This window comes from Macadamia integrifolia, chromosome 11 (assembly GCF_013358625.1).
Source record: "Macadamia integrifolia cultivar HAES 741 chromosome 11, SCU_Mint_v3, whole genome shotgun sequence".
In the NCBI taxonomy this organism is placed as follows: Eukaryota; Viridiplantae; Streptophyta; class Magnoliopsida; order Proteales; family Proteaceae; genus Macadamia; species Macadamia integrifolia.
Window position 1 is genome coordinate 33,487,449 of NC_056567.1, and position 26,576 is coordinate 33,514,024.

The 26,576-nt window shown below is 38.4% G+C and overlaps 1 protein-coding gene across 2 annotated transcripts in view; it reads right to left on the reverse strand.

Annotated features, from left to right (window-relative positions):
• Positions 1 to 692: 692 nt before the first annotated feature.
• The window catches only part of LOC122093460 (proteasome activator subunit 4), a 32,656-nt gene continuing 6,772 nt past the window's right edge, over positions 693 to 26,576 (reverse strand). The window contains exons 5-35 of one of the 2 annotated variants that reach the window (XM_042663808.1): positions 24,687 to 24,788; positions 24,422 to 24,587; positions 23,179 to 23,295; positions 22,959 to 23,026; positions 22,763 to 22,864; positions 22,447 to 22,663; positions 21,963 to 22,196; positions 21,744 to 21,871; positions 21,540 to 21,657; positions 21,191 to 21,409; positions 20,955 to 21,110; positions 20,728 to 20,804; positions 20,423 to 20,634; positions 19,702 to 19,918; positions 19,537 to 19,616; positions 19,288 to 19,405; positions 19,018 to 19,188; positions 18,365 to 18,533; positions 18,222 to 18,265; positions 18,051 to 18,093; positions 17,824 to 17,966; positions 11,666 to 11,760; positions 10,598 to 11,487; positions 7,975 to 8,256; positions 7,783 to 7,878; positions 4,395 to 4,573; positions 3,810 to 3,891; positions 2,948 to 3,069; positions 1,887 to 1,979; positions 1,001 to 1,154; positions 693 to 895 (exon numbers count right to left, since the gene is read on the reverse strand). In XM_042663808.1, coding sequence (XP_042519742.1) covers positions 854 to 895; positions 1,001 to 1,154; positions 1,887 to 1,979; positions 2,948 to 3,069; positions 3,810 to 3,891; positions 4,395 to 4,573; positions 7,783 to 7,878; positions 7,975 to 8,256; positions 10,598 to 11,487; positions 11,666 to 11,760; positions 17,824 to 17,966; positions 18,051 to 18,093; positions 18,222 to 18,265; positions 18,365 to 18,533; positions 19,018 to 19,188; positions 19,288 to 19,405; positions 19,537 to 19,616; positions 19,702 to 19,918; positions 20,423 to 20,634; positions 20,728 to 20,804; positions 20,955 to 21,110; positions 21,191 to 21,409; positions 21,540 to 21,657; positions 21,744 to 21,871; positions 21,963 to 22,196; positions 22,447 to 22,663; positions 22,763 to 22,864; positions 22,959 to 23,026; positions 23,179 to 23,295; positions 24,422 to 24,587; positions 24,687 to 24,788 — 4,936 coding nt within the window. In that variant the 3' untranslated portion in view covers positions 693 to 853. The remainder of the gene's footprint in view (positions 896 to 1,000; positions 1,155 to 1,886; positions 1,980 to 2,947; positions 3,070 to 3,809; positions 3,892 to 4,394; positions 4,574 to 7,782; positions 7,879 to 7,974; positions 8,257 to 10,597; positions 11,488 to 11,665; positions 11,761 to 17,823; positions 17,967 to 18,050; positions 18,094 to 18,221; positions 18,266 to 18,364; positions 18,534 to 19,017; positions 19,189 to 19,287; positions 19,406 to 19,536; positions 19,617 to 19,701; positions 19,919 to 20,422; positions 20,635 to 20,727; positions 20,805 to 20,954; positions 21,111 to 21,190; positions 21,410 to 21,539; positions 21,658 to 21,743; positions 21,872 to 21,962; positions 22,197 to 22,446; positions 22,664 to 22,762; positions 22,865 to 22,958; positions 23,027 to 23,178; positions 23,296 to 24,421; positions 24,588 to 24,686; positions 24,789 to 26,576) is intronic. The other variant, XM_042663810.1, reaches the window with a different exon arrangement.

Genomic DNA, 26,576 nt, shown 5'->3' on the forward strand with positions numbered 1-26,576 from the left:
TTACTTTGAATCAGAAAAAAAAAAAAAAAGAGCTTCTCGACTTCAACTTTGTCTACTGCTCTGGTTCCTTAACTCGGCTTTATTGACTATTGTCTCTGTGAACCCCCGAAAAGCTCTCTTCCTACCAAAGAGGATTTTAAACTTAGAATTAGATGCCCCCCGAAAAGCTCTCTTCCTAGAGTATTTTAAACTTAGAATTAGATGTCGAATCGATCTTCAGCTAATTTTGATTCAAATCTATTCCCTGCCAATTTTGATTCGGATTGGATCAGAATCCGTTGAACTCGATCCCAAAAACCTTGGAATTGTGTCATCTGATCTAAATTCAATTGTTCAGTCCAAAAATCTCTAAAATCTACCACTACAAAATGTCCACTAACGAAAAACTATGGGAATAGGATCCAGCATATTCAATTCTGATGATCTCTTGTTGTCCAAAAGGGGCATTAAGTAGAAAGTTTCCGTTTGACCGTACGGTGACGTTCACCATGTGATCTATGGGCCTAAAAATCATGTCCCCCTCTCGCGGCCCTGATCGCCCACAGTGAATGGGAATCCGTGGGTGCAGGGATACTCTGTCCCAAAACATTTGGCAAGAAAGTTACACCATCACCGGGGAAATAACCTTTTTCACTCTCTCTCTCTCTCTCTCTCTCTCTCTCACACACACACACACACACACACACACAGCATACATGCAAATACACAAATTATATATAAAAAACAGTATACACTGTAAATACACAAATTATAAATAAAACTCATCCCAGAGACTACTACAATGAGGATAATAATACAAGACTCACTCTTTATTTTTTCCATTATTTCTCTTTCTTTTGCGTATGTGATGCAATCAAGCAAAATATGAAGATGAAGAGGAAGTGTCGGCCAAAACCTGCCAGTACAGACAACCCCACAGGAGAAAGGATCAGGGGAAAGGGGGAAAAAAAATATTGAATAAAGATTAGCCTGTCGGGGGCAAGAATTAATATCTATGTACCTCAAGTTGCTCTTCACTAAAAGAATCTTTCTGAAAATTCCATGTATCTGCATGGGTTCGTCGGAACTCTGCAACTGCCTTTGTAACTGTTGACCTCACAGGTGACGGTTCCCCAATGAAACGAGCCAGCAAGGTAACATGGTCAGGCAGCCAACTGCAGCAAACAATAAACATATTCAATGGCACTATACAGAGCATTAGCTATGAAGGGATTTGTGTCCAATCCTGATATATGAAACCTATATTTCCTATGTGCAGCTGACTAATCTACCTATATGTTTGGGTCTTGTCCCATGTACCATTCAGTAGGCCCTTCTCTATTACACACCTTTCAACCAGTGGACATCCTCTGGAGAGCCCATACACTATGTTCAGATTTTAAAAACTGGAGAGCCCAAAAAAATAGGAAATGGATTCTCTGATGCCGAATTAGTAGCCACCACATCACCTCATGTAGCAAGTTTCATCTCAAACGCTTCCCACCAAATGGGAAAGGAATGCTACTTTTCCTCCATCTCGTATTTTAAAACACAAATTTCAGCACCAATCACAGAAGGAAGGCCATTTGGGGAAAAAATATGGTAAAACAACTACGTATAATGCAGACATGGATCCAAAGACTGAGCAACAAACCTTCCCAGAAAATATTGTCCTGCCTATCAAATATTAAGTATCATAGTTAAGATCATTCTATCAGTATATTTGCCATGTCATGGCCATCCAAGAGTAAAGCATTTGAATAGACCATAAACAGACGCAAAATTCGCACATGCAAACAGAGACATACAAGCATGCATCTATACACACGTATAACGTTCTATATTGAGAAACTGATAATGACTTTGACATCACTAATTGAGTATCCAACTATCAATATATTGTATACCTGGGCATGTCATAAGGCACAGACAATACAGAAGCCGCCACAGCAAGGACTGCACCATGTATAGAAGCTGATGACTGACCAGAACTCAAATTTCTGCAATTTCACAGCATATAATATCAAAACATATGTGGACTAACCCATTTCCAGGAAAGCAGGAATAAGCAATATCCTATTGCTAGATACATAAATGCGTTTTGCATTCTATAAATGCACCAACATCATCCTAAACACAATCATTTGAGCCATTTGGCAGATGCAGATGGATGGGTGCAGGTATCACCTGTAGATAAACAAGTGTGGCCGATATGAGGGTGTAGAGGTGGGTGAGTTGCAAAAGTAGGAAGGATATAGTGAAAAATTAACTGATCTGAGGGAACTTAAGAGTTTCCCTGATAAGCAACAAGATGATGATAAGTAAATCCATGTGTTCAGCCAGCTGTGAGGACCAAAATGCACCACGAACAAGGGAAATGATGCATATAGAGATGTAGATGGGAAATCCCGAAAATATTGCGTTATGGTGAGAAAAGGCACAAGTGCTTGAACAACAACAACTCAGCTTTATCCCAACCAATTGTGGTTGGCTACATGGATCCGTGCAAAGACAAGAAAAATAATGATAATAGTAAAAATGAAGGGACACAACAACAATAACTCAGTAAAATCCCACCTAAATGGGGTCTGCTACATGGATCCGTGCACGAGTGCTTGAACAGTCGAACTTAAATTGAGTTTGAGGAACAAAATTGTTGGACCCAATCCCAAGTAATTGGGATGGGTATACTCAGTTGAGTTGCATTTACATGCATGTGTTCCACTATGACAAGCACAATCTGAGCAGCCAATCACGGTATTCATCTATGTTTATCACTATCAAAGTACCAATATAAAGGTCAATCTAGCACCATAAACAGGTGGCTGTCAATTTATATGCTTTGTATGTTACATGCATGTACATGTATTGTATTGGAAGCCTTAGTACAGAAGCAGACCTGTCTACACATATACATACATATATACAAACATAGCTAACTAAAGTCATCAAAAACACAGAAAATAACCTTTTCCTTCTCTTTTGAATGGAAAATGCCTCTCTGAATGCTCTATCACGGAAGTCCCTGGCTAGTTCTTCATCTCCACCTTTCATCAAGCCTGCAAGAACTCCAGCAGCATGCTCCCTCACCTGATCCAGCAAGGAACCATTAAAGAAAAAACTCTTTCAAGAAAGCTTCTATAACATTAAGCTGGAAGGAGATTCAGTGACTGCAATCGCTTGGGTGTCCTCCTCCAAGGATAACCATTGGAGGTTCATACATGTCATTAGGCACATAAAGAATACTGCTTCACTAGTGACTTCTCATTCCATTGGAAGCCCAGGCCAGCAAATGGCATATTTGACTAATTAGACCTACAAGGGATTGTTACACCCCAGATTATATTCAGGCCATTACTTTTCTTTGACAAACTAGTCTAATCTTGTATCCAAAATGTAGCTTTGTATTTTCTTTTTCTGTTTTGGTGGTTTTGGGTCTATCTTGTTTTCAATTTCATACAACCATTTGATTTTGTTCTAATGAAGTTGAAATTTATCAGAGAAAAATTCACCAACAAACTCTCAAAGCCACAAAGCCATCCCTACCCTGACACCAAAAGGGTGGTAACAAACAATATAGTCCTATTTATAAGGTTAGAAGACACGTGATTAGTACTCTACATGAAAAACACAAACCAATAGTCCTTCTAACAAAAGAACCTGATAAGCCAATAGGAGTCTAAAAACCATTTAAGAAAGGAGGAAGGACATAGATGACCACTAAGAATCTGCTTGTTTGGAATCAAAGACAAGGTCCAACAAAAGAGAACCCCATCCCCTGTCTCACTACAGAAGTACCTATCAGTTAAATATCCAATCCTGAAACTTACCTCAACTTGATTGTCTATAAGTAGCTTCTCAATAGTTGTCCAAATTTGGCGCTTATCCTCACTCGACAAATTATAAGTGTGCCTGTCACAAAGAGAATACAAATTCCACAACCTTAGTTCACTTGGCATGTGGATGGCACAGAGATCATCCATGAAAACTTCACCAGCAACAGGTCAAAAGAACAATATCATCTAGTCTAGTTTACTGATAAACAACAAATAAAAATCTCCATATATGGCTCTAGATTCTACAAACAGGTGGAACATGAAATACAAAATTCATGCAGCCACCCCAAGGAGTTAGCTGCAAGAGGAATGTCCATCCTTAATTTTATTGATGGAGAAAACAGTTAAATAGACAAGCAAATCCCAACAATATAAACAAAGTAGAAAAATAGAAATATGATGATGCCCTCACATAGTGTCCACTGCTGTCCCTTGCCTGAAACTTTATTCTGAATAAATGCGGTATGCAAAACTACTTTTACAGGGGGGGAAAAAAGGATAAATTCTGGGAAATAAAGTTGCAATAGTTAAGAGAAATCTGACAAGTAATGAGGTAGAAGTCCTAATAAAGTACCATACCTATACATAAAAGTACGTAAATATGTCAGAGTTGCAGATCTAGTTCTCCAGTTGGGATCATTGGCTGAAGAAAGGATAACTGCCACAACTTTTTGGAGATGAGGTTCAGGGAAAATCCTCCATTTCAGTAACTCAAAAGCTGCCTTTGCTAATGTTGATAAGTCTTTATTCGACGTTTCCTTCAAGAAGACATCAAAATTTCTTTACATCTAGAGCTATAATACAAAAGTATTTCGAAGAAAATTTATTTCCAGCAAACATGACAACCAATTCAAGGAAAATTTTCCATATTCTCCTCAAATTATTTAACGTTATTCAAGTATCGTAGGCAAGAAGCTGAAGATGACTAGAATAAACTTCAGACTAGAAAGTGCTATCAAGTTCAAGAAAAATCTAGACTCGAAAGACCAGTGCTGTCAAAATGTCAAACAACATATAGCAACTACAATTCTATGAACAAAGACTTCCATTTGTAAGACCATCCAAAGCATAATCCAGTTCAATAAACGATTAGAAGCACCTAGAATTTAATTGTTAAGTGTTATTAGGTGTTACAATTTTAAGCATATATTTGGTAGTATGTAGTGAGTTATGGGTAAGGTAGTTTATTTTAAGTGAGGTCCTAATTTGTAATTAAATATTCAATTGGTTATATAATCTGTATAGGAGGTATCATCTACTTTTTTTTTTTTTTAGGTGAATAAGAATTTAAGGGGGAAGGGGAAAAGGAATATACGAACATACAGCCCCAATGGGCAAAGCAAAAGAAAAAGGGGGAGACAATTACAGGGGAGGGGAGGGAAAAATGTTGTGGGGGGGGGGAGGCCACAGGAGAGGAGACAACAATAAGCATGTTCCTTGGGGATCTCGATGGGGCGAGGCTGAATCATCTTCAATTTGGAACTAACTTCAAAGAAGATGGCTTTCTAAATCAAGTCAAAAGAGCGAGGGTTGGAAGTCCATCTTCGGAGGTTTCGCTCCATCCAAATATGGTTAATAGCAACACAAAAAGCAAGCTTCCTGGCTGTGTCACAAATAGAAGGACCCCCGAAGGTCATGTCAACCAAATCCACTCCCTATGAAGAGGGAGAATGCATCTCCTATCAGGCCAGCAGGTGTTGAGGACTCTTTTCCAAACAGAGGAAGAGAAGGGACAGGTGAAGACCAGATGATCTATGTCTTCGACATCATTCCGGCAAAGACAACAGGAGCGGGAGACGTGAATTTGCTGGCGGATTAGAAAGGATTGGGTAGGGAGGCAATTGGAGAGAGCTCTCCAAACAGTAGACCTGTGACGGGGGATATGACCAATAAACCAAACAAACTTCTGCCAAGAAGCAAGAGGACTCTAGGTTCGAATATAATTCCAAGCTAAGGAGGAGCAAAAGGAACCCGAAGGGGAAGGAAGCCAGGTGACTGAGTCGCCTCTACCACGATGACCGGGGGGACGGGAGGAAGGGCCAACCAGATGGCCAAAAGGGGGGAGAGGACACGGGAGGGGCCCAGGACCCATTGGAGATGATGGAGGCCACAGTGGCATCTCTAAGAATGCCCGAGAAGTAGGCAGCTCTTGTGGTTTGCAGCAACCTATGCTATCATATCTACCCTATGGAACCCTAGCTGATTATTATATGCAAAACTCACTAGGGTTTCCTTCGTATATGCTATCCAGATGAAAGGGATTACCTGCAAAAGAAATCTGATTGAGTTATCTATCTACAAGAAGAAAACTACATCAAATTAATTGCTCTTTCTATCACTGTGATACCCTGTTTTATGGGTTTTGTTGGCTGAATCGATATCTCACGGTCTTCTTCATCTGTCAGTTTGTTTTATCTGAGATTGTAGGGCAGTATTGGCACCACTGCTAAGCTTCTTCGATCTCAGTTTGAGGCTAATCCAAGCCCCCTTGCTAGTTTATATATACTTCTGAAGATCACCCTGGCAGTACCCTGTTTTTGGGTACCTTTTTGCAGATTCGATTTCTGCAATTATTTTGAATCAGGCCATCAGATTCAACTGGGTTTCTAGGGCATTATCTCTTCCTCCCCCACCACACCCCCCCAAAAAAAAAGGCCCTTCGACCTTGACTTGGTGGCAATCTGACTTTTGGATTGGCTGTAATATTTAATCACCCAAATTCTGAGTTTTGAATTTCAGAATTGCATCTTTTTTTATTGCTGGTTGTTGGATCTTTCATCAAATAAGTGTGAAATTTTCGGGTTTATATCCCCCCTAGAGTGCTGCTATATATCTCCAGATTTGGAGAGCTATCAAAAAGTGTTTACTTTGATCTTTGGTGATGTGTTATTTGCTGGCCATTCCTTGTCTTATTGTTTTTCTATATTGGTGGTTTCCCTTGTCCGCTTTACCTGTCTTTTTTTTTTTTTTTGTTTATGATTCAATTGATATACTGCTGCTGGTTATCTTTTATGCACATTATGTGTGATTTGGAACCCTCTGTGGACTCCATCCATGTCCAACTCAACTTCTATTAAACTTAATGGTGCATCAAATTATTAACTCTCGGCACAGGCTTAGTGTATATATTACTGCCAAGTCAAAAATGGATTATCTAACTAAACCACCACCTGCTACGACTTCTGCTGAGTATCTGGAATGGACAATGGAGAATGCCACAGTACTTTATTGGCTGTGGAATAATATAAAGCCTTTTGTGGCTGCCAATGTCATGTTTCATACCACAGCCAAGGGTATTTGGGATGATCTCAAAGAGAGTTACTCTCAAGACAAAACATGTCCGGGGTATGTGATATATATGAGAAGTTTTTCTCCTTTAAGCAGAATGGAAAATCTGTTGACGACTACTACACTTATTTAAAGGGCATGTGGCAAGATCTCAACGTATATCAACCTCTTTCTATTGAAATTGAAATCATGAAGGCTTAACACGCTGAATTCTTAGTTGCTAGATCTTCAACCCGTCAAAAGCCAAATACTTGCAGACGAGAAGATACCATCCATGAATGAGGCTTTCTGTTGGATCCAACGTATTGTGTGTCTCCACCAAATCTGAATCAGCCTACTCTAAGGATAACTCAGCTCTTGTTTCAAATAGTAGAGGTTGTCGCAGTAATACTGGTTTTCCTGGCAAAGGTCACAAGTTCAGGGGGAGGCCAAGGTCATGGTGGTGGTGGTGGTCTAGGTAGAGGACAACCAAATGCCCCATACTGAAAGCTGATGCGTGTGATAGATCAGATCAGTTCAGACTGTCAGTAACCTAGATCAGGTGATCCAACCAATCTAACACCATTATTAAAACCATGCAGAAGAAACCCCAAAACTTATTAAAAGCATGATAAAGAGTGATATAAACCTAGCAAACCAATAAACCAAGTAAGGCACAATAAAACTACATTTTACATACCTTCAAAGAAAGAATAGGATAAAGAAGACCCACAATTATGTCCAATAAACATGAAGACCTTCCAGACTTCAAAGATGAGATAATAAAATGGAACATCTGCTTTTATTTAGAGGAAAAAAAAAGAGTAGATTTATTAGAGAAATGTCTAGAAGAGAAGAAGTTTCAGCTTAAAATCCAAGCAGAATAGATTACCGTTTCCATCCACTTTATGTCTTCCCATGAATCGTCATTTGAAATTCCATTTTCAGAAGTTATCTCTGCTGAGTTTTCCAAATTGTCAAACTGACTGGCATTTTGGATATTTACAGCCACTTCAGAAGCTCTTTCTGTTAGAAGCTTATGCCAACTTTCCCTTCTAGATGAGTTATCCACATTATTTTGTGCCTCTTCCTGAGTATGAAGTGGTGTAAAGGATTCACGAAGGCGAATGTTAGAGCATAACACAGAAAGTGCAACTCCAATAGCTTCTCTTACCTGCCCACACAAAATGTGCATCAGAATTAGATATTTAGATTAAGAATGGGTAGCTAACAGAGATTTCACAAATTCAAAAGACTTTTATTTCCTTTTCAAGAACAAATAGAAACGTACTCGAAAACAGGACATACAAGGCCCATAAACACTGCAAATTCATAAGTATGGCCTATGAATTGTCTCCATATTTAAATAAATACGGGGTATAGCATTAGCTTAGATTTATGGTTTAACAAGAATTTTAAACACAAATTTCTTTAGGAATATTCGAGACGATCTTATTATAAGAAAAAATAGTTGGTTAAGGAGCCCAATCAAAGAAGTGGAAAGCTTTACCAGTCGTCAATGCAGCAGAAAAAAAAACGAATCATCACCTCCAAATGATCAAGCTCCAAATTGGAACAGTAATCAGCCCACATAATGCCTTTACTTTCAACACAATCTGAGTGCCCCCCCCCCCCCCCCCAAAAAAAAAAATGGTTCTGTCTGTGATGCAGTGGCTCTCCAAATGGTTGGAGAATTGGATCAAAAATGGAAGCCAAGGCTCAAGGTGGCTAGGTTCAGTCAGCCCAGCCCAAGAACCAGGTCTTTCGTCCAAAACAAGCTCTTTCAACCACTCACATGTGAGTGGTTATTGACAATGTCGAGTGAATTATTTACTGAGGTGACGAAGGCCATTTTGTAATATTGTTTCAAAAGTGGTCCGGACATGTGGTCTTTGAAAGTCTTTCAGGAGTCCTTTTTTTATTAAATTTGTGTGGTCCAATCAGTTAGTTAAGGTAGTCTACTTCAATTGTGTCTTAAGGAGTCAAATATAGTGTTCTAATGGACAATTGAATTAAAATTTTAGTCTTTGAAGGTTGCTGCCTTGCTTATCCACTGGTTGAGGAAGAAAGCTGGGATTCTTGCCTTCCTACCAGGAATGGACTGTTTTGACTACTTTGACCCCCGCCACGGGACAAGTCGGTTTCCTTGGTCATTAATCTCTTCTTTTCGTCTTCCTTTTCAGTATGGGACCCCATCCAGCAGTACCTGGCAAGCTTCAATCAAAATCATTTTTTGCTTTTTCCCCTTTCTTCCTCATTGATTCAGTTTATTCCCCTCCGAATTCTCTCCCCTTCCCTTCATCTCCACTATCATGGAACTCTCTCTAACATTTCTTTATTCTCTCTCCTTTAAAAGATCTGTACAGAGACATTAATTTCCAAATTTAAACTTCACATTCTGCTACTCCAGTGAATCTGTGGTTGATTTATCATTATCAGTCTATGAAATAAAGTCTTGAAATCAGAGATTTTTTTTATCCGATTTCTCAGTTATACTCATGGTTTAAAGTATCTCCGATACCGATACGATACCCTCCGATACGTATCTTAAATTTAGCATACACACCAACACGATACATGGAATTTTTAAAATCCTTTCGTATCGATATATATCCTACAATACATACCGATATATACCAATACACTATCGATACGTACTGATACTCTATAGAAAATATAAAATTGAGGTGAAATATACGTTTCGGTATGTATCGGTCGGTACATATCGATGAGTATCAATACGTATCGGTGAGTATCAGTATGTATCGATCAGTACGTATCGGTGAGTATCGGTACGTATCGGTATGTACCGATACAGTGTGCTACGGTCATATAATGGCCAAGATGAGTATTTTTTCAGAAAACACGATTTTTTGAGGGGTTTTTGTCCTAAAGTTGCTATCAACCATATTTCTCTCTAATTAAAGTGGAAATCAAGGTTGGGAACAACGATTTTACATTTATGGGACAACTACAAACCTTGAATTCTTAATGCGATACCCTCAATTTAGTGTTTATGCATAATACATGTTATCAATAGTTTTTTTTAACAATTTTTTTATGAAAAAGTGTTTAAAAAGGTGTTTCATATCCATTTATGTGCATATCTCCAATACAAAACGATACCCTCCGATACGTATCTTAATTTTGATCGATCGATACGGTGACCGATACCGATACTTTAATCCTTGGTACTTATACTCTTAATTTCAACTCTGAAATCTGTCCTACCTCACTGTTCTATTTATCAGCTTACCCTTTTTTCCTTGAATTCTATTAGATATTTGAGCCCATACCAGCAGGCCTTAGTTAGGAGTTAGGACCTTCGATTGCCACCTGCATTAGGTTGTTTCTTTGGAACAGGTACCACATTTCTTTTGTTGCTGTACACTATATCTGTGTAGCCTTTAATAGTTTCATAGGATCTTTATATACCCAAAAAGACAAAAAAGAATATAAAAATTAAACAATGCTTCAGCACCAGATAAGATTTAGGACAAAAAATCTATGCTTACTTGTGCAGATGAATGGCTCATATTGTTAAGCAACTCCTCCAAAAGTTTATCATGAAACTCAACCTCTTGCACTGGCATCCTTGGAGAGGAGACTTCTATTAGAACAGCTGACAGGAAAGCATACCGCTTAGCAACTACATTGGTAGCTACCACTTGAGGCAAAGGACTCATTAAGCAATCCATGATCCTTTGCCTTAGTAGTGGGATTCTTGTTCCATATTTTCCTTTTCCAGTAACTGCATAACGTATGCAAGCTGCCCACTCAGGTAGAGATTCCACAGATGGTGCTTGAATGATCTTCTGCAGTTGGGCCATTATCCAACCATCCCATGCTCCCAAAAGTCCATTGATATCAGAATGCAACACACCAGCCAATGCTTCAGCAGCAACACATTGCTTTGACCTCTCTTTAGAATTTGAAAACTCCTCCAGCGAAGTTTTGAGTGCCAATAAAACTGGCATGCCACATTCTTGAATCAACCGTTTAAAAATCCGTGCAAAGTTTGAGTAAAAAGTATCACTTCCAAATAAAGAGATCCAACTAGGAGTCCGGGGCCATAAAGCTGTAAACTCAAAGTAGAAACGGGTGATCGATTTATCTGCTAGGCTCTGAAAGGATGTTCCATGATTTCCTCGTGAGGACGCACTGTCAGCATCACTGATTATGTGAACATGAGAAAGACTGTTCAATGTATCATTAAAAAATCCCTCTTCCTGAAATATTTGACTCAAAGCCTCTTCAAGGGAAGATTTATCATTTCCGTTTGAAGAATGATCCAGTTCCTCAGCAGCCACTCTGTATGGTGATTCTTTCAATAAGGTATTCAGAGCAGAGATCGCAAGTATCCTAGTCTGTGGAAGCTGGCTCTTTAGATTTTTTAAGAAGTGACCTGGAAAGATTTTAAATCAAAATACAGAGCAGGAAATATAGAAAGCAGTTAAACTCAGGATTAATGCAAGAATAAAGAAAGCATTCAATAATTATAGGAAATAACAGAAAAGAAGGCAAGATACAGTAATCCTTACAACCACATGCATTACCAAACACAATGGATAGTGGATACTAACCAGCGGTTTCACTCAGGATTTTTGATGACAGATTTGTGTCACTTCTAGAAGCCATAGTCAACAATAACAATACTCTGTTGGCCATCAGATTGTACCTGGGAAAAAGAAAAGGTGCTAGTTTCTTAAAATCTTCCAAAACAAGGTATATGCATGCATGACACCCAAAAAAAAGTGGGAAAAGTGAAAGGAAAATAAAGAAGATACAATTCAGTGTAAAAGATTAGACATCTAGTAGATGGAGAAGGATAAAGCCCATAGTCCAAAAAGGATTCTCTGAGAATATTAGGATGTGGTGAAGCCGTGAAGGAAGACCTTCAAAAGGATTTTGACATGATCATAATGATACCATAAAGGGAAGTTCACAGCTCAAAAGGATTTTAGACTGATTAGGCAAGAATCCATCCAAATCACTGATGTTGATAAGTAATAACAGGTTTGGACTCCAGTCTTTCAATCAGATCTCATTATCTTATTATTAAAGGAGATACCGTTATTGGTTGGTTCCAGGGACAGACTGATTGGCTATGATATCACTTAAATGTCATTATACACATGCACCACTTTGCACTACTTTTTTTTCTTCTTTTTTTTTTTTTTTCCTTTATTTTTTTTTTTTTTTTAAATATATATATATATGAGGAAGACACCTTGCATTTGTTGGTGTATCAGGAATTTACGATGTGAGATCGAGGGGAGGCTACTCATATTTATTGGTCTCGCAGAAGGTGAAAATCTGCAACTAATGCGAGTTTTAAGATACAGTAACCAAGCAAAGCTATTTGAAGAGGTAACCATCTTTTGGTGTAACCAAGCAAAGTTATCTGAAGAGAATTGACAGGAACCATCTTTTGGTGCTTTTGATACAGAGGTGACTTCATGCTAATTAGAGCACAAACTCAAATGGGTGGGATTTTGAAGATAGAGTCAGTCACACTTATAAGCATGGAAGAGAGCACATGAAAAATATTTGTGCAACTATATTCCCATGTGCAGCTTAATCTGGCACGGTGAAAAAAATGAAGATATCAGACTATCAGAGTACATGTAGAGTGGTGATCTCCTAACTCTAGATTTCCTGATCTATTCACATTATTCCTAAAATATTGAAAAAAAAAAGGAACCATCATCCAAGTGTGTGCTGGGTCTTAATCAAGGGAGGAGTGAGACGTACATTTTAGAAGAGGACTAATATAGGTTCAGATAACACAGTAGATTATGAATCTGTCAACCAGTTTTTTTCTTCATTACTTCAATAGTTGATTGTCAATTTGCAAAAGGTGACCAACTGTCCATACCACTTCTCAAGACTGCTTTTCCTGGGTAATTTGAATTATATTCTCAAACAGCCTGCAGTAGACACATCACCCATTGGCTAGCCAGGGAAATATTTGGAATTTTACCTAGGTGGCAGAACATGGTATATCCAATAGGTGTAGAACAGCTGGGTGTTTCAGCATACTACTCATTCTACTCAGGAGATTATGCAGTCAGACGGGAAATTCCAGCTGATATCTTCCATGGAATCTCTATACATTCAGGCATTCCCATGTGGAATCCAATCAGTAGATTGTTACCCCATGAGGTGCAGATGGTGAGACTATGGCCCCCAACCCCCAGAGACACATCATGAAATTTTATTTCTACAATTTTCTACAATACTCTTTGGAAGATTTAAAGGCACCCAAGCATCAGGGGTACATTTAGAGACCAAACATTGCAGTGACTTGGGCTTTCTCTGCATTTGTTGTCCAAGGATTCAATGTAAGCAGATATTAGTAAATTACAGTTGGACCTGGGTTCTTTAAGGATTCAGCACTCAATGGTAATGGTGAAAGGATGGAAAATGTTGGAGAAAGATGGCCCTCAGAAACTAGCTTACCCATCAGGCAGGCCTGAATGCTCAAAATCTCCATGAACATCTCATTCCACTGGAAGCCCAGATTGGTAAATTCCTCGGTGCATAAGTAAGCCAAGCTAGAGCTTGGAGGTCTTTTATGCGATTTAGAGTGTTAGGTCATGAACCTCTAGGTGGGGACAGGGATGAAGGAAGAGGATTTCTTGGGTATTGTCAACTGGAGAGTTTTTATATATTTGCTCTTGTACCCATTTTATCTCGCTATTCTAATAAAGTTCATATGTACTCGATATTCATTAAAAAAAAAAAAGGCATTGCCCACACATGAAATGACCATATGTGCATTTGAAAGAACAGTTTCTATTTTTATGCAGATCGGTCCATTAGCCTCCATCTATATCTGCCTTCGCCAGGAAGCTTCAGAATGTGAAAGATGCTCTTAAAGCTGGGAATACTAACTCCTTTGGGAATTTTTTCCCTCAAGTTATTGACTGCAGGAATAAGCTTACTTCTCTTCATAGCTTCAGTCCAACCCTCTCAATTCCTCCTTGGCGGAGGAAGAAAAGAATGAGTGGGCTAGTCACTCCTCTCTCCTTGCTCAAGAGGAAAATTTTTTGAGATAGAAAGCTAGGACCAACTGGTTGGAATAGGGAAACAATAACTCGGCTTATTTCCATCCCTCCATAAAGGCAAGAACCAACATCAATTCTATCCCTATGCTTATTGCTCTGGATGGAACCCAAGGTCGCAGAGTTGATGATATTTAAAGTTGTGGCTGTTGATTAATTCAATGATTTGTTCAAGCTTGACTCTAGGCCGGCAAATCTCATCCTGGATGGCCTAATAAACAAATTCATCCTTAGCCACTTGGTCAGTATGCTTCTGGCTATTCCTTCTAATGATGAAATTGGGTCTATTATCCTTTCTCACAAAGCTAACAAAGCTCCTGGTCTGGATGGGTTCAATATAGGATTTTTCTCCTCCACGTGGGATATCATTAAAGAGGATTTGATCAAAGCAGTTAAGAGTTTCTTCTTCAACCCAGGTCAGATCAAAGGGATTAGTCATTCCTTTCTCTGTCTCATACTCTCATCCCTAAGAAAGAGGGAGATGATGCTATGAATCAATTGATGTTGATCGCTTTATGTAATCTCTTGTACAAGTTCATTGCCAAGATTATTGCCAAAGATTAAAGCTTGTGATTGATTCCCTTGTTAGTGACAATCAATCAGCCTTCATTCCAAGTAAAAGTATCAGTGACAATATATTATCCTCTGCAATGAGATAGTGTGAGGTTTCAACAGGAAATCTCAGTCCCCAACTGCCCTCATGAAGATTGACATCCCCAAGGCTTTTGATTCATTAAGATGGGACTTCATTGTTCAGTTTTGACCCAGATGGGATTCCTTCCGGTGTTTTTTGATTGGACCTACCATTGTATTGCTACTCCCGGCAGAATACTTCTCTTCTTCGGTGGGGATTCGTCAGGGATGCCCCTTATCGCCTTATAGCTTCTGCCTAGCCTTGAAATTTCAATCTAGGAGTATCCAAATATCCACTGATCAGCAGCTCATATCTGCCATTTCAAAGTGTAAGGCCGTCAAGCTTAGTCATCTTGCATTCGCGGATGATTTGATGATTTTCTCTAAATGCAACGATACTTCCTTAGAGACCATTATGCAATGCTTGGATCACTTTAAATCTATGCCTAGGCTCCGTATCAAGTTATTAACCCAGGTAAATCTTTCATCTTTCTGGCTGGGGTTTCTCGATCTGTCAAGGCTTCATTTCTTGAGAAGATTGGGTTTTCTCTTGGACAACTTCCGGTTAAATATTTGGGGCTGCCCTTAATCCTGGTTAGGCTATCTGCTCATCATTGCAATCCTAAACTTGACCTCATCAAAAAATGTCTCCAGCTATGGAAGGGTAAGCTCCTACCTTATGCAGGCCAATTAGAGCTTATGAAATCAGTTCTCCAAGCCTCCTACATCTATTGGTCTATATTTATGGGTTGCCTAAGTCTAGTATCTCAAGGCTTGAAACTCTTTTTGTTGCATTCCTTTGGAAAGGATCTGAATGCTCCAGATTTCACCGTCCCCTAAGTTGGACTGCAGTTTGCCTCCCAAAAGCTGAAGAGGGTCTGGGTCTAAGGTGCATCAAAGATGTCAGTTCAGCTAGTATTGTCAAGCTGATTTGGGAGTTAGTTACTAAAACGAAAAGTACCTGGGTTGATTGGATGTATTCGGGCCTCCTTCGCTCGAACTCCTTTTTGGACAGTTCCAGTCCCTCCTAATGCTTCTTGTGTGTGGCACAAGATTCTCTCTTAGACCATCTATCTCCAAAGTTCTCTTCAGAGATTGTTGATGGGTCCACTACCTCCCTTTGGCTGGATTCTTGGCATCCAATGGGAGTTTTGTCCCATGTCATCAATGCCAGAGCCATCTATGGTTTAAACTTATCCAAACATTCGCTGGTTGCAGATATCTTGACTGCGGGCATCTGGACCCCTCCATTCCCATTCTCGCCCTAGCTTATTGTTATCCGGAATTCTTTTCCCATCATCTACGGATCCCGACAGAGGAGAAATGATACTATTCTCTGGAATCCCTCCCCCTCAGGTCTTTTCAACTCCAAAGACTTTGTCAGGATTCGTGGAACTTCTCCTTGGTCGGTTCGGCTCGGTTTCGGTCTAAGAAAGATCCAAGCATTGTTTGTAAGATGACTAAGCTTGACGGCCTTACAACGGTCTAGGAATGATCCAAGCATGGTTTGTAAGATGACTAAGCTTGATAGCCTTACAACGGTCTCAGAGAAGACCGAAACTGGAATGACCATGCTTGGATAATTCCAACTTCCAAGACCGAGATCAAGCCAGGGTGTCAAATGGTCGGGCTAAATCAGTTTCGGTCTAAGAATGAGGGATACCAAAACCAATCTATTAAGGAACTTCGGTTTTCGGTCAGTTTCGGTCCGGTATGGTTTTGGTTTATTTCAGTTTTTCAATACCGGGTTAATATTGGTTTAGATCGGTTTAATTTCGAGCTTGAACCATAATGAAATCTTACATTCATAACCTGTAGTGATAAAAAAAAATTTGGCAAAACACTTTAAATTTGTAACGAAATCATAGTTTATCATTGTAAAGGGAAAGATAATGAATACTGAAACCAATAGATAACTAATTACTAAGAAGATAACTAATATTGAAATCACAAAATGAACTCTACTATCAAATCACTCATTTTTAACTATCCAAATAATTTTGTATTTCCCTATTCATAACCTCATATTCAATGATTTGTAACAATTCCCCTTACAACCAAGAATATTCACACTAATATTCATTGATAATCACAATTCACCCATTTATAACCTCATATTCAACTTTTTTTTTATCAGTTTCATTTTGTTCAGTTTCGATTTGGTTATCAATCAGTTTGGTTCGGTCCAGTTTTCAGACGGTTCCATCAAACCTTAGTCCAAAACCAATCTAAGAAGGATCGGTTTGGTCCAGTCCGGGTTTATTCAGTCGATTTTGGTTTGCTTTATCGGTTCGGGCGAGGTTTTGACACCCCTAGCATAAGCTGATTTAGTCCAAGCATCACATCCCTCGCCAAAGTTTTACTACCTGGCGCGCCTTCACTAATTGTCTTCCTACGCAGTCTTTCCTTATCTGACGAAGGATTCCTGTCTCCCCTATGTGCTATCTCTGCGGAACCAAGCCGGAAGACATTGATCACCTCTTTTTTGCTTGCCCTTTTTCCTCTTCTATCTGAAAAGGGGTGCTTGCCAAATGTTGACCTAGAAGTAGGAGAATTCTCCCTTTCCAAAGGAGTAGACTTGGATGGATATGACTTTTATTGGGACTTCTATTTGCGACACTATGGGCATGCTTGCTTTTTGTGCATCCATTAATCAGATCTGGATGGAGCAAAATCGTAGGAAATGGACCTCCAATTCTCATCCGATTCGGAAGATTTGAGATTCCATTTCCTTTGATGTCAAAGCCAAGATTTATGGCGTCTCCTCTACTTGTATTGCTTCCCCAAGGAACAGTCATATTGTTGTGTCCTAGGATCTCCCACACTCTGTGCTTAGGACTCCCTCTTCTTCTTGAGGGCAGACCTTGGTCTTTTTTCTCCCCCCCCCCTCTTTAGGGGCTTTGTATGTATTTTCTTCTCCTTTGGTAATGAATTATTTATTCACCCAAAAAAAAAATCGATGTGACACGCTGACAGCTAATCAAACTGTAACATAAATATGTCCTTAAAAAAGAAGAAAGCAAATGTAAAATAACCATTACCGCCAATGCAAGCCAGTGGTGTCAAAGCTCATTGAAACAATCTGAGAAACCAAATCTGCAAAATTTGGTTCATTCGGAATGTCTGACGTCCTTAAAATGCTTGTGGAAACTCCACCAAAATGGATGTTGTATTTGACAAAAAGCTGTTGCAATTGACAATGTCAGACAACACAAAAAATGTAACAACTAACAAGTACAGCATCCAATCTTCATAATTCAAGAATTACCTCATTGATTGCTTTCTGAGATTTCAGTGATTCATGATGAGAGCTTCAAAGATTGTATAAAATTTCATTAGCAATATCAATATTTTGTTGGCATGCATTGTAAAGATATATATATATATATATATATTGAAACTGGTGTCAAGCTGACAGATTGCAAACAGTTTATGTTACCTTGCAAGGATACCTAGAAGAAATGAGGAGAAGGCCTTCACATCCTGATATACGACCGAACAGAAGAAATGTAAGAAATATTTCACTCCCTTTTAAGATTTTGTTTTCCATATTTCACTTTTCCTAGAAGAAAAAAAACATACCATTGTCAAATGCTTGAGAACAGTTTGTGTGGCAAGGATCGCACAAGAACCCAATACTACATGTTCCGGTGAGCTTGGATTGCGTAAGCTCTCAATAAGGGTGAGAACACACTTTGAGATCAAAACTGGCCAACGCTTGAGAATCTTTAGGAGAGATTTACCGGCAAATCTGGAGACAAATTCAACAGCTATATTAGATCCAACAACAAATTGCAGTAAGACCTAAGAGCAGCCACCAAGTAATCTTCAGAAGAGACACCAACATTAAAAGTTTAATATCATGGGATGAAGACATTTAAATTCTCACCATAAAAAATAAGTGGAAAACCTCGTGGCTCAATAACAATAGTAACACCTAACAGATAAAAATTTCACAAATATCCAGGTAATCAAGAGAGGCACTCTCTAATGTGCAGTTCCATCTCCCCTCCCCCCTTTTACTAGGCCATTAAAAGTTTATTAATAATACAGAAAAAATGAACATAGAAGAAGAGAAAGAAGAAATAAACAAGAAAAAAAACATCACCCAAGTCCCCAACCCATTAATGACCCCGAAGACGATAATACCCCATGTCACAGAGTACTCTCTCTTATCAGTTTTACTAAAAGATTGAAAAAAAAAAAAAAAGGTACAGGAGAACTAGTCAACTTACGCCCGGACAGTTTCATAGCTATGCAATGAGAGAGTCAGAAGATCATCCATCAGAAGAACCACATGATCTGATGGAGATGTATTCCCTCTTGTACGATACAGATGGTATGATGCTTGTGATGATCTCCATGTATTATGCATGTATGTTTTGTCAATAAGTGCCCACCTTGGCCTGGAAAAGAGATAGGACACATGCAGGAGTAAACAACTGAATTTGATGTGTTCTTCAAATGTACATATACAGAAGTCTTATGGTATAAGGGCACCTCACCTTCTCTTTCCTTGAGAATGTGATGAAACAATAAAATTTGTCGGCGGCTCTATAATGGCAGCAGATTCCAATTTCCAGGCTTGCCTGTGATTTGCCCATTCATCATATTCCAAGCTTCCTGTATGATAGGTTTCAAAAGGAATGACAAAAGAAAAAAATAAAATAAAATAAAAAAACATATTGAATATCAGCAGCAACTGTGAGACATTATAACCATGATTCTACTTTATTTGGATGCAGTGCACATACCGTAATTTCCCAAAGCATCTATTATACGGATAAGAAGTATCAAAAGAATGCTATCATCTGATCTTTCCTCCAATAAGTATCTGCCAGTGTCCATGGATGAGGTCAGTAAATTGGTAAAAAGAGGCAGAAGGTCACCTAAAGAGGATGATGATCATTAAACATTACTTGCAAGTCACATGTATGGTCTCGGCAGCTTTCCCCCGAAGTTCAGAGCTGCCAATAGTTGAGCCTGAGGCTCCAGCGATTAAGAAAGAACTACAACCTATATCTTCAATCCCTCCATCCCTAAAGGATGGGCGGAAATCAGGCAAGCAAGACAGAACACCTTGTAGTGAAGAATCAATACGTAGAAGAGTAACCTTCAAATGCTCTTTCTCATTTCCTGAACAATAAAATCCATCCAATCGTCAGACATTGATACTACTTAAGAGGGAAAATCCAAATTTAATACATTATATGTACATTCATAGGAATAATACCTTATACATTTGGAAATTAACCTATTCAAAACACATTCTACCTCGAATCTCTTCTCACATATGACAAAACAACATCAAATCACAAGAAGTCATAACAACAGAACTACAATAATTCTGTTATGCACTCTGATCTATCTGGGATCATTCCGTTGACACTTGCTTCTCAAATTTTTCTATTTCTCAAATGTGGCCCTGTTATTCTGGAGTATTCAACTTTCACGAATCTCCATGAGAACCTATACTCAAATTTATATTACAAAAGCCAAATTCATGAATAGGCCCAGTCTCCATACTCTATTAGAACCTATACCCCTCTAAATGAGACATCCCTTCATTACAAAATTCAAGTATTACTACAGCTTTTCATGAGGAAACAGATTCTACCACAAAAGGGAAAATATGACGACCACCTGGATCAGAATGAATTTTGGTCCGACATATTTGAAGAAGGTCATCTAAAGCTGATTGAAAATGCAGGTTTAAGAGTTCATTTGCAAACAATATTTCGTCATCACTGGGGACATGCCACTTGGGGATCAATAGCTGTTCTTCATTCTGACAACCTTTAGTGCTGATCCATTCTTCTAAAATGACAGCATCAGGATGACGTGAAATGCACCTAGGATTCCAGGAATTTGTTTGGTACACAAGCAGTTAAAAACTAGGAGAAAGAAAAAATCTGAGGAATATAATATGTAAGAGATGCACATACCTGTATTGATCAATGGGGTAATAAAGGATCAGGCTTCCAAAGAGGGACCGCAGAACATGATCACCAGCTCCATTAACCTATCATATGAAATAAAATCTTTACAGAAATATGAAGTACAAGAATTACTAAATATTATTTTACAAGCTACAATTTGGCAGGATCCTATTGAGAAAGAATGCATAAGACTTCTAACTTCACTATACATAATAGAGCCACGTGTACTCTACCTTCCAAGATGGTGCTTCAAAAGCAGAGAAAATTGCTTCTTTCAGTTGATCCTTATATCGAACAAGCACCTGACCTCCATAACTGATAGCAACTGACAATATTTTCAATTGATAATCAACAGCTGTTTCCAGAGCCGGAGAAAGTGTAGGCTTTGCCTGCAAACAATCTGAAGATCATTACAGAAATCCAGGTAAGACATAAAAGCGGGTGATCAAACAATGTTTGGGAGATAAACCTTGGTTGAAACTGAGGCATCAGAAATTCCTGTCCCACCAAAACCTGTAACAGGTGTTCCTTTTAAAGAGGATATGATGGACACCAATATTGGTTCAATAAGGTCAACAGCTGCCTCTTCTGGGTTAGCATGAACACAAGCACAACAAAGAAGTCCAACCTCTGAAATAGCTCCAGGAAGAATATTTGTCTTGACAAATTTAGATATTTTCTTTAAAGCCTGTGTATATTATGACAGGAAGATCAGCCAAAGAATGTCCAAAAACAAGAAAAGGGGGCGAGGTGAAATATCTTGCAACTAAAACCTAGTGATTACATATAAGAATTGGCAAGCAGATAAAAGACAAAACCTGATTATATAAAGGCTTTGAAAGTTTTCCAAGCAAAATTTCTAGCATGCAAAAGTAAGAGGGGCCATCTTCAACCAAGAAGGTTCCTGATGTTGCCGATGTCTGCATGCCTTCAGTTCTGGATACAGGTGAACAAAACGGAAATATTGAGAAGATATGCTCAGTAAACAAAACTATGAAGAAGCCCAAAGCGATGCTGCTTACAGAACAGTGCCTGGCTCCAAATGCATAAGTAAAGAAAACAGACGACACAAGAACTCATCGAGCCAGTCAGAAAAGCTGATGGTTGGCATAAATGATGGCCCATTTTCACTATCATCCAGCAAATATATCTGCAACATAAGAAAGGTATTAAAAAGAAGAAAATTTTCTTACATATTACTAACAATATACATCTGCAACAATCATATTCTCCTGACTTACATTGGAAAATACAGAACCAATCAATTGCATGGTTGCCAGGGTCTTCGGCGGATCATTAGCATCCATACCAAGCAAGGCATTGGATAATGAAATCAGTAGAAGATCAGTGAACGTATCAGTATTACCAAGATCATCTATTTTTGACGAAGAAGATGAAAAAGATGCAAGAAACAGTGCACGCCCAGCAAATGCTACTGATGTGACTGCAGTCTTCAACTGATGAGTTGCTGTCATCTGACAAACATACAAAATACAGAAACAGGAGTTGGTGCAATTAGACAGACACAATTAATAGAAATGAAACCATGTTGTTTTATCAGTTTGCCAGCAAGATATGTGGTATTAAAATAACAAAAATAGTAAAAATCTAAATCTCCATGCAGAAGAACTAGAGAGTATATGATTAAATTGTATCAAATCTTTTTTATGAACGTAAATCTAGCAATTCGAAGTCTAAGAAAACATATACGGAAAAACTACTTACTGTCTCCAAGGCCATGTGGAATCGAGATGCTATAAATGGAAGCACCAAAGAGGGCTCTACATATGATAAAACAGATGTTGCTGCAGCAACAGTCTCCGCAAGAGATTCATTTTTGCTGTATTGACCACGATCAATTAACTTCAACACCACTTTAACAAAAGAAGCTCTTTCTGATCTTCCCAGATACAGTTCAGCCTCTCTCTTTTCATCCATGTTCCTGTATCACTAATGCTTCAGTAGGAACAACATAACTTTTCCCAAAAAGCATAGGAATGTTGAATAATATCTCATGTCTTTATCCAGATAAAGTACTCACTGTTGCTCATGTGTAAGACGTTTTTGGAAGGTAATTACTAAATACCGCAAGAAACGCTCTAATGAGTAAGTCCAGTGACCACCGTTAGATGGATGGTAATACCTACACAATAAAACCGGAAAGTAAAATAACCTTGTTTGAAAATGCAAATACTTTGGGAAGAAATCAAGAACTAAAGAAATGCAGGGAGACAAACTGTTCTAATAGGTTGACCAATTTCTCAAAATATTCTTGTGCCGAACTCCCAGGCTTTAGTAAATAAACCTGTAGCAGTTGCCAGTTATAGCCGTCATGAATTTCTCAAAAATCATCCAAGGTATCATATAATTACACATACAGCTAGTAACAAGCCTACCTAGTTCTACTGAACAAAAAACTAGAAAACATAGAAAAGAGCAGATAACGATCTTTCTTACAATTGATTTAGCAATGGCCTTGGCTGGAATAATTGCTTTGTTGGAAAATAAGAACCTTGTATTTCTTGGAACATCAACAGAGAAAGGGTATGATCCTCTTCCATTTGCAACAGGAACCTGTAATACCAGATGGCTGGTTGGTATCTTAAACTAATAAATATTCAAGAGAATTCAGATACAGTTCCAAGAGACACTCACAAAGTGCATCATCAAAACAATAGGGAGACTCGACAAGATAAAACATGGACAATAAGAAAATCCAACATGGCAATACCATAAGCCTGTAACAAGGGTCCAGAACACAACAGACCATAATTATTTCTTTTTTCCCCCTTATGCCAAAGTGGAGTATCTAGAGGGCGGATCTCGGCACAACGGTAAGGTTGCTCCGTTGTGACCTAGTAGTCATGGGTTCGAATCCAGAAACAGCCTCTCCGCGAAGCGGGCGTAAGTTGAATACATTATGACCCCCCAGACCCAACAGTGGTTGGAGCCTTGTGCACTGGGTACGCCCTTTTTTATGCCAAAGTGAAGTATCTCAGAAATTTTGTCACACAATGTTGATCAAGATCTTATTCTCAAACCATCAGATTGAGCATGGTGAATGTCAAACTATCACCAAGGCTCAGTTTGGTTGGCTGTAAAAAGCTGCAAAGTGATGTAAAAATTTTAAACAGAAAAAAAAAGTTGAACTAGATAAAAAACTCACTAATTATGAGTCTATGACAACTAAATTTTACTTCACTTTTCAACCATATTACTTAAATTTTAGTAGTGTACGAATAAAAGAACAATTTTACCTCCCTTTCAACTGCTATCTAAAATGCAGCTACTTTCTTTTATGTAACTTCTCTTGCCTTCTTAAAGTACTTTACCTTTCATTATTTTTACATTCAACTAGATGGAACTCCTAGTGATTTCACACAACAAATATGAAACAGGAACCTACCTTCGAGAACCCAAATAAATCCTACAATTTTGTAGGACTATATCTTAAATCAATTTTCTCGGAAAAATATAAGAAACGTTAATAGAAAAAGATTAAGCAATCAATATCTGATGAAGATGATCATATAGGAATTCAAGTTGCTGTAATTGATTGAAGATTCAACTACATATGAAAGCATAGTTTCTTCAAAACATGGTTAAAAAGATAACCCTATCAAAAAGATGAGACTATACTATGACCCTTCATTTGATCTCCCTTATCCAAAAAAAAAAAGAAGAAGAAGATAGCACTCACCTCAAACATATTCAAATATCTAGTGAAAAGCACTGGTAAGAAACATTCCCAGTTGATAAAGTCATAGTTCTTTATACAAAGAGAAATAACAGAAGCCCATTGACTGTCCCAGAATTGGCAATTTGGAATGGAACCCCACAGATCCATGCATTGTTCGATCCAATCACTGTCATGGAAATTAATAGGCCAGTGGATAGAGATACTCAAACACCAAAACTCACAACGAAAAACAATTTCCTGAAAAGAACAAGTTCGATATCCTTACTGTGAGAAGAAATCCTGGTTGTCTAAATTTGTAGGAAGAAACAATCTCACAAACCCAGAACCTTCAAAGCACGAGTTATGCCATGGATTTTCCAATAGTGACCTGCAAATTAATTAACTAAATGATGTTAACAATATAAACCAATCCAGCCTACTGCATGAGTTTAATGCAAGCAATACTCAGTTGTTAATAATGCTCAAACTTCCAAAAATGATAGTTTAGTACAAAAGAAGTCCAATTATAATTGAACACCTTTTTTTTTTCTTTCTTTCTTTTCCTTTTTTTTTTTTTTTTTTGGTGGAGTGAGAAGTTTGCCTACACCAAAACTCAGAAACATGGAGGGGCAAGGTGTTCTTAGAAAGGAGAACAAAAACAGAACAGCATGCAGCTACAGAAATAATCAGGTTTCTTATATCTCTTTCCTGTAATGCATCCATACCACTATCATATACAAAGTTGACAGCCAGGAAGATATGTCATCCATTAGATCCTCGAGGAATGTATGCCATGAAAATAAGCATGTTTACAAACCAAAAGTTCCTCCACCATTAAACCTGTTCAAGTTCCCATCATAAACGGATCAACAATAAACAATCAGCCATTTGTTGGCTCAGCCTTTTATATTGCAACATGTTGGTCACAGGTTCAAAACTTGGAAACAACCTCTTTTGTGAAGCAAACGGTAATGCTGTGTACATTTTTGCCCCTCCCAAACCCTACATAATTGGTCTCACTTTCATTTCTTGGACTTGGGGCTTTGAATCATTCATAGATAACGACTGGCCAAGTCTTATGAAGGGCTGATGATGTTGGTGATGGCAGTGGTGTTGGCGGTGGTGGGGTTTCACAGTCATATGAAGGGTTGCAGTTCATATGTGAGGCAAGGTATACACATGCAACCCCAGTATTACAGTTGGAAGGATAAGGGCCCCCTGAATCCAAATGACAGTGATGTGCTTATGAGGGGCACGGAGTCACTGATTATGAATGAGTTTGGATCATGTTGGTGCTCCATCACGTCATGGACAGTATGCTTCTTCAGGTGCTTCTTCGAGCTGTGGATATGGGGCTTCTTCGGGTATGGAAGTTATGGACATGGTCCAGCACAACCACAACTCAGTACTTTACCAGCATTGGCCACTCCAGACCAATAGACCAATACACAAGATTCTACTATGAGTGGGAGAGATATTACAATAGATATTTGATATTTCGATTGGGGTCAATATTTTTCTTATGTTTAGTCGGTGCACAACATCATCCTAGTCGCTCCTATTCCTAAAAACCCTTCCAGGTATGAGTTGGAACCACCCCGACACTCTTTATGGGAGTAGACTATTTTTCTTTTTTTTTCTTTTTTTGGGTAAGACATGGGAGTAAACTATCACTACATGTAAGAAATCTCATCCTTAATAACAATTTCAATTGAATGCACTTATCTCTCAATACGGTGTTCTCCACTTTAGTGTTTATGCATGATACATGTTATATACTTATATATTGCTTATTTATACTATTTTTTATGCAAAAGTGTATTTCCATGCGTACCTTGACCATCTTTGTGTGTATCCTTAGCGTATCTTGCGTATCTCCAATACGATACAATGTCTCTTAAAATGACTTGAACGATATGATACCCAATACCAATACTTTAAACTTTGCAGAAATCAGAATAGCAGTGAACCAGAAACCGTAGAATTTATGGACAGAATAGGGAAATATCAATAACAGTTATTCAGGTGAATGGATGGGACTGAAATTGCAGTAAGGAAAGTCTTATTAGGCTGATTGCATGCCTAAAATCTTAGGTTCATCCAACGGTTAGAATGAAAGAAACAGCCAGAAACAGAAAATACAAAGTATGTGTTTCACCAAAATGGAAGGTCAGGA